Source organism: Periplaneta americana, chromosome 10 (genome assembly GCF_040183065.1).
Source record: "Periplaneta americana isolate PAMFEO1 chromosome 10, P.americana_PAMFEO1_priV1, whole genome shotgun sequence".
NCBI lineage: Eukaryota > Metazoa > Arthropoda > Insecta > Blattodea > Blattidae > Periplaneta > Periplaneta americana.
In genome coordinates, this window is record NC_091126.1 from 90,626,744 (window position 1) to 90,644,336 (window position 17,593).

The window sequence follows — 17,593 nt, forward strand, 5'->3', positions numbered from 1 at the left end:
GTGCTTTTGTGTTACTACACATGTAATGCACCAACAATGGACATATTTATTCTTTTTTTTTGTTACACTCCTACTGTCCCTACAATGGGCATATTTGGTCTTTCTATTTTTGTTACACCTGATTGGTCTGATGAAGTGGTGTGATATTTATGTATCCTGCTTTGTTTCCGACAATTACATTTGTTGTTCAGTCTACTAACAATGAGTCGAAAGACCACAGAAGAGTTATTGGAAGAATCTACAGATTCCGAAACTGAAATTGAAAATGATGATGATGATGATGATGATGATGATGGTGGTGAAGTAGTGAGTGAACCTGAAGACCAGTGTATCATCCGTGACGAAGTGGACGGGGATGAAGTGGAATCCAGTTCTGAAGATGACCCTGACAACTTATGTGAAATTGAAATCAGTGATAAATATGTTACTAGTACTGGAAGAGTTTACGTTTCCAAACCACCTCGAATATCAAGATGAGATGCACAGAATATTGTGAAAGAACGCGAATGACTACGAAGTGAAGGTAAAGTGGCCACAATAATAGAGTCGTTTGAAAAGTTCTTTACTCCAGAAATTGTAGACAGCATTATAAAGTATTCTAATGAAGAAGCGATTAGGCAGAAAGTACCAGGAACAAGTAGACTTGAATTCCTTGCTTATATAGGGCTTCTTATCTTTATGGGCAAAGAAAGTGATAGCAAGACAGCAGTTACAGATCTTCGGTCCAATATTTCTGGAAGATTTGTTTATGCTGCTACTATGAGCCGAACTAGATTCCAGCAGCTAACTAAAATAATAAGATTTGATGACAAAACCACATGAAATGAACGCAGGGAGTTTGATAAATTTGCCGCAATGCGTGAAGTATTCAACAAAATGAACTCAGTTTTACCAAAATGTTATTCTGCTGGAATGCACACTGTTGTAGATGAAATGCTTTCATTATTCCGTGGAAGATGTCCCTTCAAAGTTTTCATGAAGGAAAAACCTGGGAAGTATGGCATACTTATACATATGCTTACAGATTCAAAGTCAAGATATGTTATCAGTATGGAACCATATGCAGGGAAGAATAAGAATGCAGCGCAACAAACAAATTCATAAAACGTTTGGTTCATCCTATAAATAACTCCAAGCGCAATGTAACCACAGACAGGTACTTCACATCTGTTGACTTGGCTGAGGATCTATGGAACAATCACAAGCTTAACTTTTGTTGGAACATTGCAGGCAAATAGGAAACACATTCCTCAAGAGCTCAAAGAAGTTTCTGGAAGAGAATTATATTCCAGTAAATTTGTGTTCAGTGAAAAAACCTAAGCGGAACCTTCTTATGTTATCCACTCAACATTATGATGATGCAATTGGTGCACCACCTGATCCAAAGAAGAAAATAGTAATAAATCTTTACTACAATGACACTAAAGGCGGTGTCGACACAGTGGATCAAATGGTACGCAAATATTCAACAAAAAGAGCTACCAGAAGATGGTCAGTGTCTATTTTCTACACACTTCTTGATATAGCAGCTCTAAATGGCTACACCATATTTATACTGAACTTTCCAGACTGGAATAAGAAGAAACCAAATCAGCGGCAACTTTATCTACAAGAATTGGGATTGAAGTTCATAACTCTGTATATTGAAGAACGGGCAAGAAATGTTACAGGACTGCAGAAGTGTGTGATTTCGGCAATGGAAGGAATTCTGAAAAGGAAAATCAAGCAGACAAGTGGAGCAAAAGAAGTTCATGATGGTAAGGGTCGATGCCATTTGTGTACTAGAGACTGCCGATCAAAAATAGAAAAGTACAACAAAGTGAGCAAGACAACAATCATTTGCAGTGTTTGTAAAAGGTACACATGTGGTAAACATAGCAAGAAAACTGTGGTCTGTTCAATATGTGAGGACGGGTGTGAAGAAAGTGATGTGTAGCATTTTACAATTTATTTGGTGACTGTTACACTAAAGTATTTGTTGGAACATATACAATGACATTTCAATTTTTTTCTTTCATAATAGTACATACTATTCGCTGATTGTAAGTGTGGTAAACAAAGCAAGAAAACTGTGTTCTGTTCACTGTGTAAGAACTAATGTGAAGAAAGTGATGCATAATATTTTCCAGTTCTATGATATTTTCTGGACTGTTGCATTCAAGTACTTGCTAAAAAATGTACGACAACATTTAAACGTTTTTGCTTTATGTATACGTATAGTACACACTATTTGCAGATTGTAAGTTTGGTATAAGTAGCCTATAACAAAGAAACAGTGGTTTGTTCAATATGTAACAATGGGTGTGAAAATAGTAATACGTAATATTTTCAGACTGTTTTGTTGAAGTAAATTGTTCGAAAATATACAATGATATTTAAATTTTTATATTTTATAGTAGTACATTTGCCGATTACAAATATTTAAAAAATGCTCAAAATTAAACATTTTTATAGTGGTCACAAAATATCCCCCTCTTGGTATTGCTAGGGTTAATGATGAGTTTGATTTTGATAGCATATATGAATTTGTGGCCTCTATACTAAAAGTCAGGTTATGAACCGACTAAACAGGACGTAGTTGGGAGGGCGAGAGGAAAGTGCGGGTTAGAGGGGTAGCCTGTGCAGTGATGACACATTGAGTGTGGGGGCTGGAGGGGAGAACAAGAACGGAGCTTTTCATTGGACCTCGCGTGAAAATGTCGTCTGCTAACGAAAATCTGGCAACAGAATCACGGAGACAGTGTAGCCAGTTCATTTGCAGTACCACGTGCATTACGAGTCGTATTTCGTACCAGCGTCATTAGCTCGTGCTTTCTTAAAAACAGTAATTTTAATTACTAATATTGTTGATAGTGTTATCGAGAACTATATACAGTAGTTACTTTAAACATATCGGTGACAAACGCTGAACACGCTTTGAATCTCGCGCCACTATGTGGCAACAGAGCTCAGAAAGAGAGCAACAGAACGATGCTTCCGGTTTAGTCAGTTCATAATCTGGCTTTTAGTATAGTGACAAAGGTAATTGGTGAACTGTTTGTGTGTTACACACAAAAGTAGAAGAATCAGATCAATTGAAGATTATATTTCCACACTCCAGCAGATCATCACTATCTTGTGCTTACCCCACAAGTCCTGACATCAGGTATATTACCTAGGCAGTTAGAACTGTTGCAAGTTAATTTGCAAACAACTACAGGAAAAGCTTACAATCTCCAATCTGCAGAATGAGAGAGAATAAAGAAGAAACTTATCATGTAAAAAAAAAAAAACCTTGTATTTTTAATGTATAATATGTTGCTGTCTAATGTGCTACATTTAACACTGAAGTCATTAGCAGTCTTGCTGTCCAATACTTTGAGGGTTTTAGAATCTTCCTGTTTGACAGAAGTATAATGTAATAACCCCAAAAATATTGAGAGTTCCACCATAAAACTTACATGGTGTTTTACATTTATATCGTATACAGAATTATTTTTTTTATTTTAAAACTCTACCTTTTTTTTTTTTAAATCTTAAGTGAAATTTTTATTTATTTTTCATGCGCACACTGTATTGTGTTGTATTTATACACTGAAGAATCCTGGTTTTATATGCAAAACCAGTTTTATATGTTCAATGGTTTGTAAATTATAAGGACATTTGTTAAATGCATATGTAAGGTTTAATTTGTTTTTCTTTTCCAAGCAATAACTCGAAAACTTTCACTTTGTACATATTCATTTCTTACATAAATACATAAAGTAACATGTTCATCAAATTTCATTGAAATTGAAAGTAGTTGGGTTGAAAATGATGTCAAAAATCTTGATTTAACATGAAATGAATCCCTATTGATAATGTAAATACATTAACACAGACTGTAGTATACAGAAATGAAACAGAGTAGAACAAAGCAGAGCAGATCAGATAGATAAACAGACACATGCAAAGTGATAAAAATCAATATTACAATGAATAAAACACTTACATGATTTGTCATTTTTAAAAGGTACGTATGCTTAAATTCGCAAAACTCTCAATTAATTTGCAGAATGCTTATTTGGTCAAATAATGACTTCTATCCTACATATCACCTTATTTACACTTTTTAATACCGCAAAAAGGATGTTTAAAATCTGTATCAATACAAAGTAAATGGATTAAGTGATTAATTAATCGTAATCTTTATTTTAATCAAGAAGTTAAATCAATTCAAATCCGACACATTGGTTCTGCCATCCCTTGTCTTCTCTGATGAGGTCTAGCGCTAGACCTCACTAGGGTTCAGACAATGAGGGATACCACCTCAAATCTAGTCAGCCAGGTATTTTTATATTAACACAGTAAAGAAGTTATTGTTAATCAGTGATTATACAAGTGTTAAAAGAGTGTACCAAACAATTAAAATACAAAAATAAGAAAGTACATGTAAATATGAAAAAATAATTAAACTTAAACATAAACAGTTTATCGCAAAAGAATAGAAACATAACTCAGTCTTTTCCTCCATGGCTTAAGTCAAGTTCTCTTAGGTTATATACCATTTTGATAACATTCATAGATTGTTCTGCACAATAGCTCACGAGAAAAGTTCTCGATTTGGTCAGAAGAGAATTTAGTCATCTTGTGTTCTTTATTCAGAGTCTGATACATGTTGAGATTGATGGATGAAATTATTTTTAGAGTGCCAATTCCTACGCCTGCAGCATCCATAGTTAATTGATTATTTTAAATTCTTATTTATTAAAACATCCCCATTATCAACTACAGAACACAGATACATTTCAACTTTTTTCACCATCTTCACAGTCTGTCTGCAATTTCAACATCTCAGTTTATGATAAGAAAAATCTAATTTCAAAAAGAAAGACCGAAGCAAGTAGCATTATTTTCTACATCATGTAAAATGCTTGTTATAACTGCATTAACTCCACACCAATTCATCTCAAATGCTAACAATTTGTGTTACCTGGTTATAAAAGAAAAAGAAAATCTTCTCACACCATTATTGTTGTGGTACTGAAGTGATGAATTTCCACTGGTATTAGTTTTATAGAGAATAAACATGGAGGATATTTTCGTAAAATTTATGGAACATGTCAAAACTATTACCAATGTGTTGCACAATGTCTGGGAAAAATTTTAAATTTTCAAGCCTTCAGATCTTCTAACGCTCTTTTCTTTAAATCACACATGAAACAGATGAACACTTATAATAATTAATAACACATGTTCTGAATTTCTGAAATACATGCTACAAGAAATTGGCAATGATGAAGACTACTTAAAGCATTTAATTTTTATGGATGAAGCTACATTCCACGTTTTTTAGTCAGTTATAACAATGTTATATAAATTATTAGATTATTTAGGACTGATAGAATTGGTGATAGCAAGACAGTATTTCGTGAGATGAGGGCGAGGATTAGCCATGGGAATACATAACATTTGTCTTGCAGTTGGGGATAACCTCAGTAATCAGCTCAGTAGACAAACATGTCAACCATCTGAGCTACTTTGGTGGATACTTTCCAAATTAATAGTTTCATTAACTGTTTAAATATTGAATAGGCAGATCACAGTAACCAAATTAAATTTACGAGTGCATTTTTAATACTCCAAAAGTGTCTGGTGCGTAATTGTGTGTTAGAACCATTCACATTATAATTTTTTTCACTGCAGATATGCATCACCTAAAAGAGGGCATCGTAAACACAATAGCAAGCAGGGCCGTCCCTAGGAGTTGCGGGCCCCAATTCGAAAAATTATTTGGGGCTCCATGTTCTCAGACAAGGTCTGCAGAATCTACACCGGAAAAATTGTTCATTACAGGCTTATGTATTTATTATACAAAGGAATTAATCAAGATATGCACTGGGAAAGTGTATGTTATTTCATGCAAAGTAAGCATACAAGTAAACAAACAAAATATGTTGATTGAATTGAATTGTTTAAGCTTATAAATTGAATTAATCTACTTGATATAAATTGTACAATTTTGTATAGCTTAACGAAAATATATTTGTAAATTCAATTAATTTGTTTACTATGTATTGTATATGTTTGTATAGTTTCGCTGATGAACTGCATATGCTTTTAAAATGAATAGTAGTCTGTATAGCTCTACTGATGAACTGTATATGCTGTAAATTGAATAGTAGTCTGTACAGCTCAACTGATGAACTGTTTATGATTATAAATTGAATTAATCTACTTGATATGAATTGTACAAATCTGTATAGCTTAACGAAAGTATGCTTGTAAATTGAATTAATCTGTTTACTTTGTATTGTATATGTTTGTATAGTCTGGCTGATGAATTATATATGCTTTAAATTGAATAGTAATCTGTCTAGATCTATTGATGAATTGTTTATGCTTGTAATTTGAAGTAATTTGCATGATATGTAGTATCAATTTCTGTATATCTCAACTAATTGAATTGTTTATGCCAGGCTCCGCCTGGTCGAGTCAAGATCGCGAGAGGGCATACAGGCCTGCTTATGGCTTCCACTGCGGGCAGTACAGTTGTACACTGCAGTCTATCAGTGGTGGAACCTATCGACGTCGCTTGGGGGCACCGGTGCACTGCATTTTGCACCAGGAAAATTGATGTGCTAAAAACATGAATCTTAGCAATGTAATGGTTGTTGTTGTGCGAACAATTAATTTCATAAAGTCTAAAGGACTTAATCACATGGAGTTCAGGGCAGTACTTGATGATATTAACAGTGAGTATGGGGATTTATTCTACCATACCGAGCTAAGGTGGTTAAGTCGAGGAAAAGTTCTGGAGCGTTTTCTCGCACTTAGAAATGAAATTGCCTTATTTATGGATGTACATGGGAAACTTGATAGAGGTCTTGAAAGAATATAAGGGTATAAGAATAATGCAACAATTGTGCCAAGGCTTCGAACGTAGATTTCAGGATACGAGAGAACTTGAACAACAATTTAAGATATTTTCAACACCTTTTTCAGAGAGTGTCCTGGATATTCCTGCTGGACCACAATTAGAAATACTTGATTTACAAAGTGATATTGAGCTAAAGGATAAGTATCAAAACAGAAAAAGTATTAAACATTTCTATACTTGTTTTCCACGAGAAAGGTTTCCTAAACTGCACAATCTTGTGCATGTTCGGGACAACCTACGTATGCGAAACACTGTTTTCTTTAATGAAGTTTACAAAGTCACGTCACAGAAGCCAATTAAGTGATGAACACTTGAAAGCATGTTTGCGATTGGCTGGTACTAAAACAAAACCTCCGCGAATTGAAAAGTTGCTTACTAAAAAAAAAACTGCAAAAATCGCCGCGGATCTCTGATGTATAAGAAAAAGTACTATTATTAGAGAATTGTATTTGAATAATAACGTTTGTACTGTTGTTTTATTTTGTTAATTGAATTGTATAGCAATGAGAAGAAGACAAACGGTGAACAGTTTTATTTCGTAGTATATTGATCTGTATAAAAGTGTATATTTTGTTTTGTTTCATTATTGTGCAAACATGCAAAAATTTATTTCGTATATAGAGTTAACTGTACCAAATTATGTAGAGTAATGTTTTGAACAGTGAAAGTGTCCTTCAGTTAAAAGTTGAAATTAATTTATATTCTTATCACAAATTTAGTTCACATACAAGTTCTTAGTTCCGCCACTGTGGAAGCAGCTACCCTTGCCCTCAGCCATACGTCAGGGCTTGAGGGTTTGTACGTACACACGAGAGTGTAGTCACTTGACGCTCCCTGGTTTATGCCTTTAAATTGAATTAACTTTACTTGCTATGTATTATATTTTATAGCTCAACTGATGTATAATCGTTTACATATGTAAATTTAATAATCTGATTGGCTATGTACTGTATATTTGTAGTAGAGCCATTGATGTAGCTCAGTTGGCAGACTCACTGGTCTGCTGATCCAGAGCTGCACTCGGGCTTGGGTTGGATCACCTATTTGGTCTCATTGATTGGGTTCGGGGTTTTCCCCAGCTGTGGGTCTGATGCGGGATGGTCTGTGGTGAGTCCTTGGCCTTACCTCATTTCACCCCCTTTGGTCTGTTTACCTGGTTGGGTTTTTTCCGAGGCTTTCCCCAACCATAAGGCAAATGCCAGGTAATCTTTTGGCGAATCCTCGGGCCTCACCTCATCTTACTACATCTCGCCAAAATATTGTAAAAAATTGTAGAAAATTGCAAAATTGTAAAATTGTAAAATATTGTAAAAATTGTAAAAAAAAATTTGTAAAAATTGTAATTGCAATTGTAATCTTGTGAAATTTTGACTTGTTCCACATCTTGAAGCTTCATTGCTAATGTAAGATCTATGGAATATAATAAATGAAATGGGGGAAAAAAAAATTAGGCCTATCTTTAGATAGTCCAAATAGCCAGAAAATCGTACGTTTTATTGACTGTGCAAAGATTTAACATTGCTATATACGCTACATGAACAACTTCATCTCTCCACGAGCTAAATTAAAGCCACCTAGTTGGTGTTGACTACTCTTGGGATAAGGTGTGTAAGGATGATCAAGCTAGCGGTGAAATAGTCATACGGATCCTACTTCCTGGTGACAAAATTTATGTTCCTTAGGCAACTGTCAGAAGAAAAGTTTGAACCTCATAAGTAACACAAATAAGGCATCACTCATGAGGCAACTAGGTCAGGAGATAATGGGGTAGGGTGGCCAGTTCCTTTCTCCCTACAATTTATGTATGTACCAAAATTTTAAATTGTTTCTGTTCGTAAAATCACAATATTATGGCGTTAGGTGTACATTGCAATAATATTTTATTATGTGTATTTGATATGATTGAAGTAGATTATCCTAGTGTGGAGTCCCCTTAGGCATGGGGCCCGATTTGGATAAATCGACTCAATCAACTTAAAGCCGGCCATGATAGTAACCATCATACATAAGATAACTCACTGTACTTGAAGGGAAACTGAGCATCATCATCAAGGCAGCATAGGTATCAATCATCTTCACACTGACACTCCCTAAGGTACCAAAATTTTACAGATAAAGAAAAAAATTTCTTTCCATTTTTTCAATATGGAAACCTGGACATCATGTTTGATAATCCTGTATATTAAGTATGCAATGCAGATCAATATATCAATTAACTGTAACATATATAACTATATATTTCTATATATTTTCGCACCATTTTGTGTGAAAACAAAAACTGACAATGTAAGAATTGAAGAATTCAGAGCCATGGTGGGCCAAGTGCCATTTATTAAAAACGGAGAAAGCAAGGGTTAAAGTTAAGTGAATACCATAATTGAATGAAGATTGACATATCATTTAGTTTTAATGTGTATACTTTATATTACTTGCTATATGTTTCCGTTGAATTATGGTAATAACTTCATTTTAACCCTTGTTTTCTACGGTTTTAGTAAGTGGCACTTAGTCCACTATGGTTCTGAACCCTTCAATTCCTGTCTCGAAATAGGGGTAATCATTTATACAAAATTCAAACACAAGGAAAGAACGGAAAAGGAAAAAGACCAAAAGAAAAACCTTGTGGGTTGATAATCTCAATGCACTGCCAATACCTAGCGACAATGCAAAGTATCGATAATAAAACGAAAATCATAAAAACCTGATACCACATGGTGGCATATCAATGCGTCCACTCATAATTCTGGTGCAGATACCTCTTATGTCAATATATCTATCCAGGAACCGCAATGGTTTCAACCTCAGCAAAGGGGTGAAGTCCATGACTCCTACACGGAATGGATTTCTATCATCCAATTGAAGATGTGAGTGCACATGAAGTCTCAAGTTGGTCTCAATATCATGGCACAGAGGTTGAAGTATCTAGAATCACAAAAGTCTAGTGTGTGTCATTACATTCTAATTACAGAGTTGACAGGTTGCACCAAAAGATATTACTTACCTGATCACTCAGATATCCGCAAATTTCCTTATCAAAAGAGTCTTTCAAGATCTGAGGAGAAGAGTTGTGCTTGGTCCGCTCCATGGCCAGGACACAGTCTCGCAGGGCACAGAACATATACTGAAAATATGATAATACATTTAACCAACATATTTCAAGCATACAAGAAGAAAATAGCAGAATAAAATTGACGTTTCGGTACCTGGTACTCAACTTAAAATTCTGACGGTAAATATATGATAAGCAGATAAATTTTCAAAGCTCATCTTGGAAATATTATTCTATAATGTCACATTAAATATGACCATGATATTCAAAATATGCAAAATATTCAAAATTCGAAAAATTATCTTTGACAATTTGCCGCATTTCCTTCTTCATTTTTAGTAGATGAAATCTTGCTTTATTACAAAGCAAACATAGATATTAGTTACAAAAATAAATATTTTGTTAGAGAGAGCTTGTCAATCACATCAAAACTTAATATATGAGTAGAAACTGACATACTAAAATTATTCAAAAGAAGCAGAATTCAGTCATCTTATAAACAAAAAATATCTTCACATTAATATGGATGGATCACGAAACCTTGATGATTCATCAGGAGCAGGATATTACATTCGAAAATGTCAAGAAAGTTATTTCATAATAAGTTCATCATCCAGTCTTGATATTGACATTTTGACTGTTAACAAAACTTCTGACAGTTCTATTTGCATATTTACTAATTCAGTGGGTGAGAGTATATTTACTATAATCAATGCACACCAACTTCATCTTCGTTTTTAAAAACTTAAAATTGTTTAGTCGACATGTTAAAAGTGTTAAAATGTAAAATAGGTTATGTACCTTAGACAGAAGGCCTGTTCTGCATCATCTTCAGTATCCTACGAACTACTTGTAGCACTTTTTTAAAATGAGACTGATCATGAGTACTTAGTTGAACTGTTACAAATGATGGGGATAACAGTACTTCATACAATAATGATATCAGACGACTATGAAGCAAATCTAAGTGGATTACTTTGAAGGACAAAAGGGATAATACTATATCGAACTTCACTACAAAATATTTGAGATAATTCGGGAGGATGCAGTGAACTGGATTAACTTTCCACCATTCAGGGTAACATTGTGTTATTTCCTATCTTCATTTCAAGTGACTCATCTTTCATCATTTACAATTTTTTTACAGTATTGTATCTCTCTATTTCTTGTACAGAAACATTATAACCAGATGGAACATCATTTACCTGAACCGAAATTAGGAAGTGGTACAATGTTACCGCAATGGACTGCCATTCTCTATGTCTCTCTTTTGTGATCTTTCGTATTCTCTTCTCTAATTTCAATTTTGTTTTCGTACTGTTTATGAATTACTCTTTGTCCAATGAGGCAATCCCGTTATTGGGAAATATGAAAGAGTGTCTTTCTAAATAAATACTAGTACATTACCTACAATTATAATTCAAGAGCGAAATTCCAGTGTAATAATAGCAAAATCGGAATTCTAAAATATGTTTGTACTCGGGTTTCATGCTGGGTTGTCATGCAAGGCGTTATGATATCCAAAACATATATTAATATCAAAGAATGAAGTATTTTCTTACCACTAAACGATGTAAATCTGTTTTATTTTCGTACAGATTTGAGAAGTATATTGGCAGAATAACTCTGTGCCAATAGAAGAAAGAACAGTTGCAGGCTGATGCAAGATTCTCTTGTATGTCACATATCATGTCCAATTTACGAAGAAGCACAAGCAAACTTGATAGATCATCTTCACGGAATGTTCTCATCTGATTAGCAGTAGAGAGTGCTAGGCGAGCAACAAGTCTCCTCTCCTTAGTTCCTGGTCCATGCAAAGCTTTCTCAGCCAGAACTAGTGACGACAAAATGTCGAGATGCTTTTCACTGTATCTCTTGTCCTGTATAACTCCTTTCTACATAAAATCAAGAGCAGGCAAAAGTTATTTTTTTTAATGTCACCCTACTATAGTTCAGACTCCACTACATTCACATTCATTACACTGCAATAAACTTTAAGAATACAAAAGAAGCTGCATCACAAATGATTGTGTGTCATAATATTAATTTGAAGGAACTTTTGAAGAAAAATTATGCTCATAAATAAAAATGTCATTCTATTTTTCTTTTCACAAAACTAAATCATGGTTTTCTCACAAGAAGAGGTTGTCACATCAATGTAATAGATTAAAGACATGTGCACAAAAATAGTTTAACCCCCATTACTCTACACCAAAAAAAAAAAAAAAAAAAAAAAAAAAACGAGTTTTAATATATTTAACCTTCATGATGCTTCCTGATATTAGACCACTCATAAATAGTATCCCTTGCAGCCAAGAGATAGCAGCACTAATCTGAACATTTTTTTTATTTTGAGGGTAGACAAATTTTTACGCACATGTCTTCTCGTTTGGGGACATTTTTGGTGAAACAACATAAGAAAATAAGAGAACATGTGTCCCAGCTTTCTGTCCCACAGGCATTTGTTTCTTGATTAAAAAAATGAGATATAGAAGATTTTGAGTATACTGCGTTATTTGATGACGCTATATCAACTACTAGGTTATTTAGCATCAATGGAATTGGTGATAGCGAAATGGTATTTGGCGAGATGAGGCCGAGGATTCGCCATAGATTACCTGACATTCGCCTTAGTTGGGGAAAACCCCGGAAAAAACCCAACCAGGTAATCAGCCCAAGCAGGAATCGAACCTGCACCCGAGCACAACTCTGGATTGACAGGCACGCACCTTAGCTGACTGAGTTGAGCCATTTTGAGTGTACCTGAGTCTGTGTTGCATGCAGTATTGTTCACCTCACTAGCAGGCTGCTGACACATAACAGATCTTACTTTAATGGGGGTGATAAGTGAGGGTAACTGACCCATCAACAATATTTTACAGTAACTATTATTGTTAGAACAGCATGCAACACAGCACCTATTATTTTTATGTCCCACATAACGATAATAAAATGAATTACAAAATTCTTTTTCAAATATATTCTAAATCACAATAAACGTAGTATAAAGTTAAGCTACTATTATCAATAAAGGGAAATTAGCCTGAGTGCTTTCCGGGCTAAGAGGCCATAGTTTACTGGTGATGTTACGTCCACGTTTCGTCTACAGCAGCAGTAGATATCTTCAGTGGCGAGTCACTCGAGGGCATAATGATCTACTCATTGTGCCAAGGATGACTGGTGCTTCGAATAGTTTTATGTCATAATTTGTATGGGGGGGGGGTGTCTTACTATTGTCTGTGCGGTCAGTGCTGGGCCTCCAATGTTTTGGTTGCAAACCATTATGTTGGACTGCTGGGGGTGAATGGGTTTTATGTGTGTTTCTCACATGCCACACCTTATTGAGTTTTAGACTCTCTTCTTTATGGTTGAAAATGTTGTGTTTCTGAATTTCAATGGTTTCACAGTGTAGCCGCGCATGAAATTGTGAAGTAAGCCACACCCAACCCCCCTATAAATTATGACACAAAACCAGTTGAAGCACCAGTCATCCATGGTACACTGAGAAGACCACTGTGCCCTCACCAAGGAAGATGTTTAATGCTGTAGACGAAACAACTGGACGTAACATCACCAGTAAACCATGACCTCTCAGCCTAGAAAACACTGAACCCATTGACACTGACCTTGAAAATCTACATTCCAAGATTAAAGGGAAACTATTATACATAGTTCTGAAAATAATAGTTCTGGCAACACTGATCAACCTTCAAAACACACAGTATTTCACAGGAATACCATGCACTATGTTTGACTGGTACTATTTTTGTTTGGAATATCCACTGTTTATCTCTTTAAACATGTCTCTTTTCAATGAAAGACGATCCACAGAGACGAACAAAAGTATTTAACAATAAGTGGGAGATAGGCCTACAGTAATTGTGATGAAAGAGTAATAAACATGTGTTGCGCCTTCTTGTAAGTAAGTATTAGTACAACTTATGGCAGCAGTATCAAACTGTACATGGGGAGAAGTATGATTCACTGCAAGGGAAATTTCGAGAGGACAAAGTTAAGAAACTGAAAACTATTTAAACGTGCAATAAAATGTATTTTCTGAAACATTCTAAGTTGTTAAATTACATTTTATAAAAAAATTACAACAGAAAATTCGAAGCCTTTTACTGATGAATTTTTATAAAAGTGTCCTTAGTTACAGCTGCAGAGTGTATTTGCCCTGAAAATGTAGTAGCACTTAAAGAAATCAGTCTATGGCCAAACACAACTGCTACTGAAATCAACTGCATAGCTGCAGGTATAAAAGAGCAACTAATATGGAAGACATCGTAGGTCTTGTACATTTCCCTTGCTATCAACGAAAACTAGCTATTGTTATTTGCAGGGTAGACGAAAAGCTAAAAGTAACTAAAGAGCTCTTTGAACTAATAATGATGCAAGATACTAGAAAAGTCGATGAAATTTTTAACAAAATAAATTTGTTTTAAGGAGAAAAATTATCTTCGTCGAAATTAGTGAGTTAGTTACAGATGGTGTATCTTCAATGACCATGTGTAGTTAGAAAGCTAGAAGAAAAGTTGCTTGGAGAATCAGTTAATTCATTTGTATATTTTCAATGCATTGTGATCAAGGAGCACTGTGTCACTCTGTTCTAAGAGTTGAAAATACTTTGAAGCCTGTGGTAAAAATTATTAACCCACAAGTGGCATGCCTATGTAGAAAGTACTCAAAAAGTCGTTTAACCACTTCTGTTTGCATTTGATTGTTGCAAACTTGTAGCTATTCCTTCACTGTTGCTTCAGCTAACATAGCAAGAAGTTGTTATTTGGTCTGCAAAAGAAGAGGAGAATATTGAAGCACTGTTGCTCTCGTGTAAAAATTACATGGCACACGGTCATGTAAGTAATATTTCCTTCCTTTAACATATTTTAATATATTGCAATTTAATGCAACTTTTACATAATTCTGGTGTTGACCTCGATATCTCATATCATTGTTTCTATATAGGGCAAAAAATCTAACAAACAAACTTGACTGTCTATTTGACATGGATCCACAGTTCGAGGATGAACCTGATAACAATATGACTGATCTTTGGAAATGCAGATCACGGGAGCAGTCATGAGTTACAAGACACTTCTATTTCTTTTACGTTGCATCCGTATTGATAACAAGATCACTAGGCAAGAAATAATGGAGCATACGCACAATTCTGGATGAGTTTATAGTGAATTATAAGAACAGTTACAGTTTAAGTGAATTTGTAACAGTGGACGAAAAATTGCAAGCTTTTTGGTGTTGGAACATTCTCGTTCAATATAACCTGAAGAAGCCAGCTAAATAAGGAACATTAATTTTTATTTTTAGAGAATTCTAAAACATCGAAATATATTGTGGAAAACAACCTTCACAGCCATACCAGGTTTCCAATTCTCCCAGTGATGTTCTGAAAAGACATGTTACACACAATGAGGGCTACAACACAAATGTTGCTATGGACAACTTGTACATGATCTGCATCTTGCATGGACACTAGAGGAAAAACAAACAACAAATTCCATCAGAAACTTTTCTCCACAAAAATCAAGTTGGTGATACATTCTTGTTTGCATTCCAGGAGGATAAGACTTTAGTGTTGTACCTTCCAAAAAGAAACAAGGCAGTTTTACTATTATCGATTGCGTATGAATCATACTGTAATAGATGAACATACTAATAAACCAGACATTACCTTGGACTCCAATGTGACAAAAGGGAGGAGTTGACACAATCGATCAAATGTGTGGTATGTATAGTCACACATGTGATAAGGAGATAGCCCTTGATAGTATTCTTTTACGTTATGGATGTAATAGGTTTCAATGCCCAAGTCCTCATCTGTGCAAATGAAGAACACCAAAAAGCAAGAGAAGAATTTTCCAGAACAATTTGGTATTTTCTCTTATGAAACCTCAGCTCGTGGAAATAGCTGAATTTCTTCACTTCCTGCCTATGTTAAATTTCTTCAGAACCACACTGAAGTAGATGCAAAACCCATTACGAAGAAGAGAGGTCATTGTGTAACCTATGGCTGCACTAATATTAGCTCAACCAAGATAAGTTGTTCATCATGCCATTTTTTGTCTGCAAGAAGCATGTGAAAATAACGCACACGTGTAAGATGTGTCTAATAATACTCGAAGCTGCAGAAGGGAAATGAACTGTAAAAGTTGCAAGTAAATGGAGAGGTTGGAAATATTTTAATGCGACAAGATGTTGTTTGTAACTGAATGTAGTAATAAATGTTATGTTATATTTTATTTAACGATTCTCGCAACTGTAGAGGTTATATCAGCGTCGCCGGATGTGCCAGAATTTTGTCCCGCAGGAGTTCTTTTACATGCCAGTAAATCTACTGACATGAGCCTGTCGCATTTAAGCACACTTAAATGCCATCGACCTGGCCCGGGATCAAACCCGCAACCTTGGGCATAGAAGGCCAGCGCTATACCAACTCACCAACCAGGTCAACATGTAGTAATAAAAGTGCATGCAATGTAAAGGCATTATTTCTTGTTTCATAAAAGTAAACTGTGAAACTGGTAATTATTTTGTTTTAATTTCTATGTATAACAACTTAAATTTACATATAGTGCTACATAACCATTTTCCTCCTGTCCTTGCACCCACCATTTTTCACTCTACAGGTCACCTTAAGCTATAATGTGGGATTAAATTATTTACCCCAACAACCATGTTAAAATGAGCTTCCACTGTATTTATGGAACAATTGCTAATAAAAACTTGTAAAACACATTTTACTAAATAACATGAAGAACTTCATAATCTTTAATATACACATTATGTAGACATAAGTGAATACTGCTTTAATATGCTTCAACAGACAATGAAATGAATGAAATTATACTTTCATTAAACATTTAGCAAACAAAAAAAATGTGTGTATCTAATGCCTACCCACTTCACTTGCGAACAAAAAAATGTAAATTCTTGCATTTTGTATTGAGTGTCTTATCACATAACCTGTGCAATGTTACGTATATGTACTTCAACATAATTATATATATATATATATATATATATATATATATATATATATATATATATAAATTTCTACAAATTATAATGAAACAGAGAGAAACAAACCTTTGCTGTAGCAATTATGCTTAGAGCCTGGAACGCCAAGTGTTGAACTACATGGTTTATGGATTCAGCAATGGTAATATAATGCCGATGATACATGTGCTGAATTCCTTTCAGCAGTTCAATGAGTTTGCATAATGCCAATACGGCAGTTTTAGTCATTGGTTTTGCTAGTGTCACATGCAGGTTTGTCATGGTTTTGAGCAGACGGTTTATCTCACTAGCATACGCGACTCCCTGTAACAATCACAACAGTTTGTCTTTTTAAGATTTATATCATCCACTCAAGTCTCCACAGAAACAACTTAAACTTTCAGAATATCATTTGATGTGTATAAATTCTTTATCTTACTCTTCGATATTACAGGTATCATCTATTTATATTCTTATATTTCACACTTCAACTTTCTGCTGAACCAATCATACTATTATTTATATGCAAGTTTCCAAGTTCATTCCAAACAAAAACTTAATTGGTTGTATTTACAACTCAGATTTCTTACAATTGAAATTTTTACTTGAAGAAAGGACAGGCACTAGAAGGA

At 34.6% G+C, this 17,593-nt stretch overlaps 1 protein-coding gene across 3 annotated transcripts in view; it reads right to left on the reverse strand.

The window, feature by feature from the left end:
• Nucleotides 1–17,593, reverse strand: part of SWIP (strumpellin and WASH-interacting protein) — an 85,360-nt gene that overhangs the window by 21,644 nt on the left and 46,123 nt on the right. For all 3 annotated transcript variants that reach the window (XM_069837903.1, XM_069837905.1, XM_069837904.1), the window contains 4 exons: nucleotides 17,052–17,285; nucleotides 11,510–11,842; nucleotides 9,900–10,019; nucleotides 9,655–9,820 (listed from right to left, as the gene is read on the reverse strand). In XM_069837903.1, coding sequence (XP_069694004.1) covers nucleotides 9,655–9,820; nucleotides 9,900–10,019; nucleotides 11,510–11,842; nucleotides 17,052–17,285 — 853 coding nt within the window. The remainder of the gene's footprint in view (nucleotides 1–9,654; nucleotides 9,821–9,899; nucleotides 10,020–11,509; nucleotides 11,843–17,051; nucleotides 17,286–17,593) is intronic.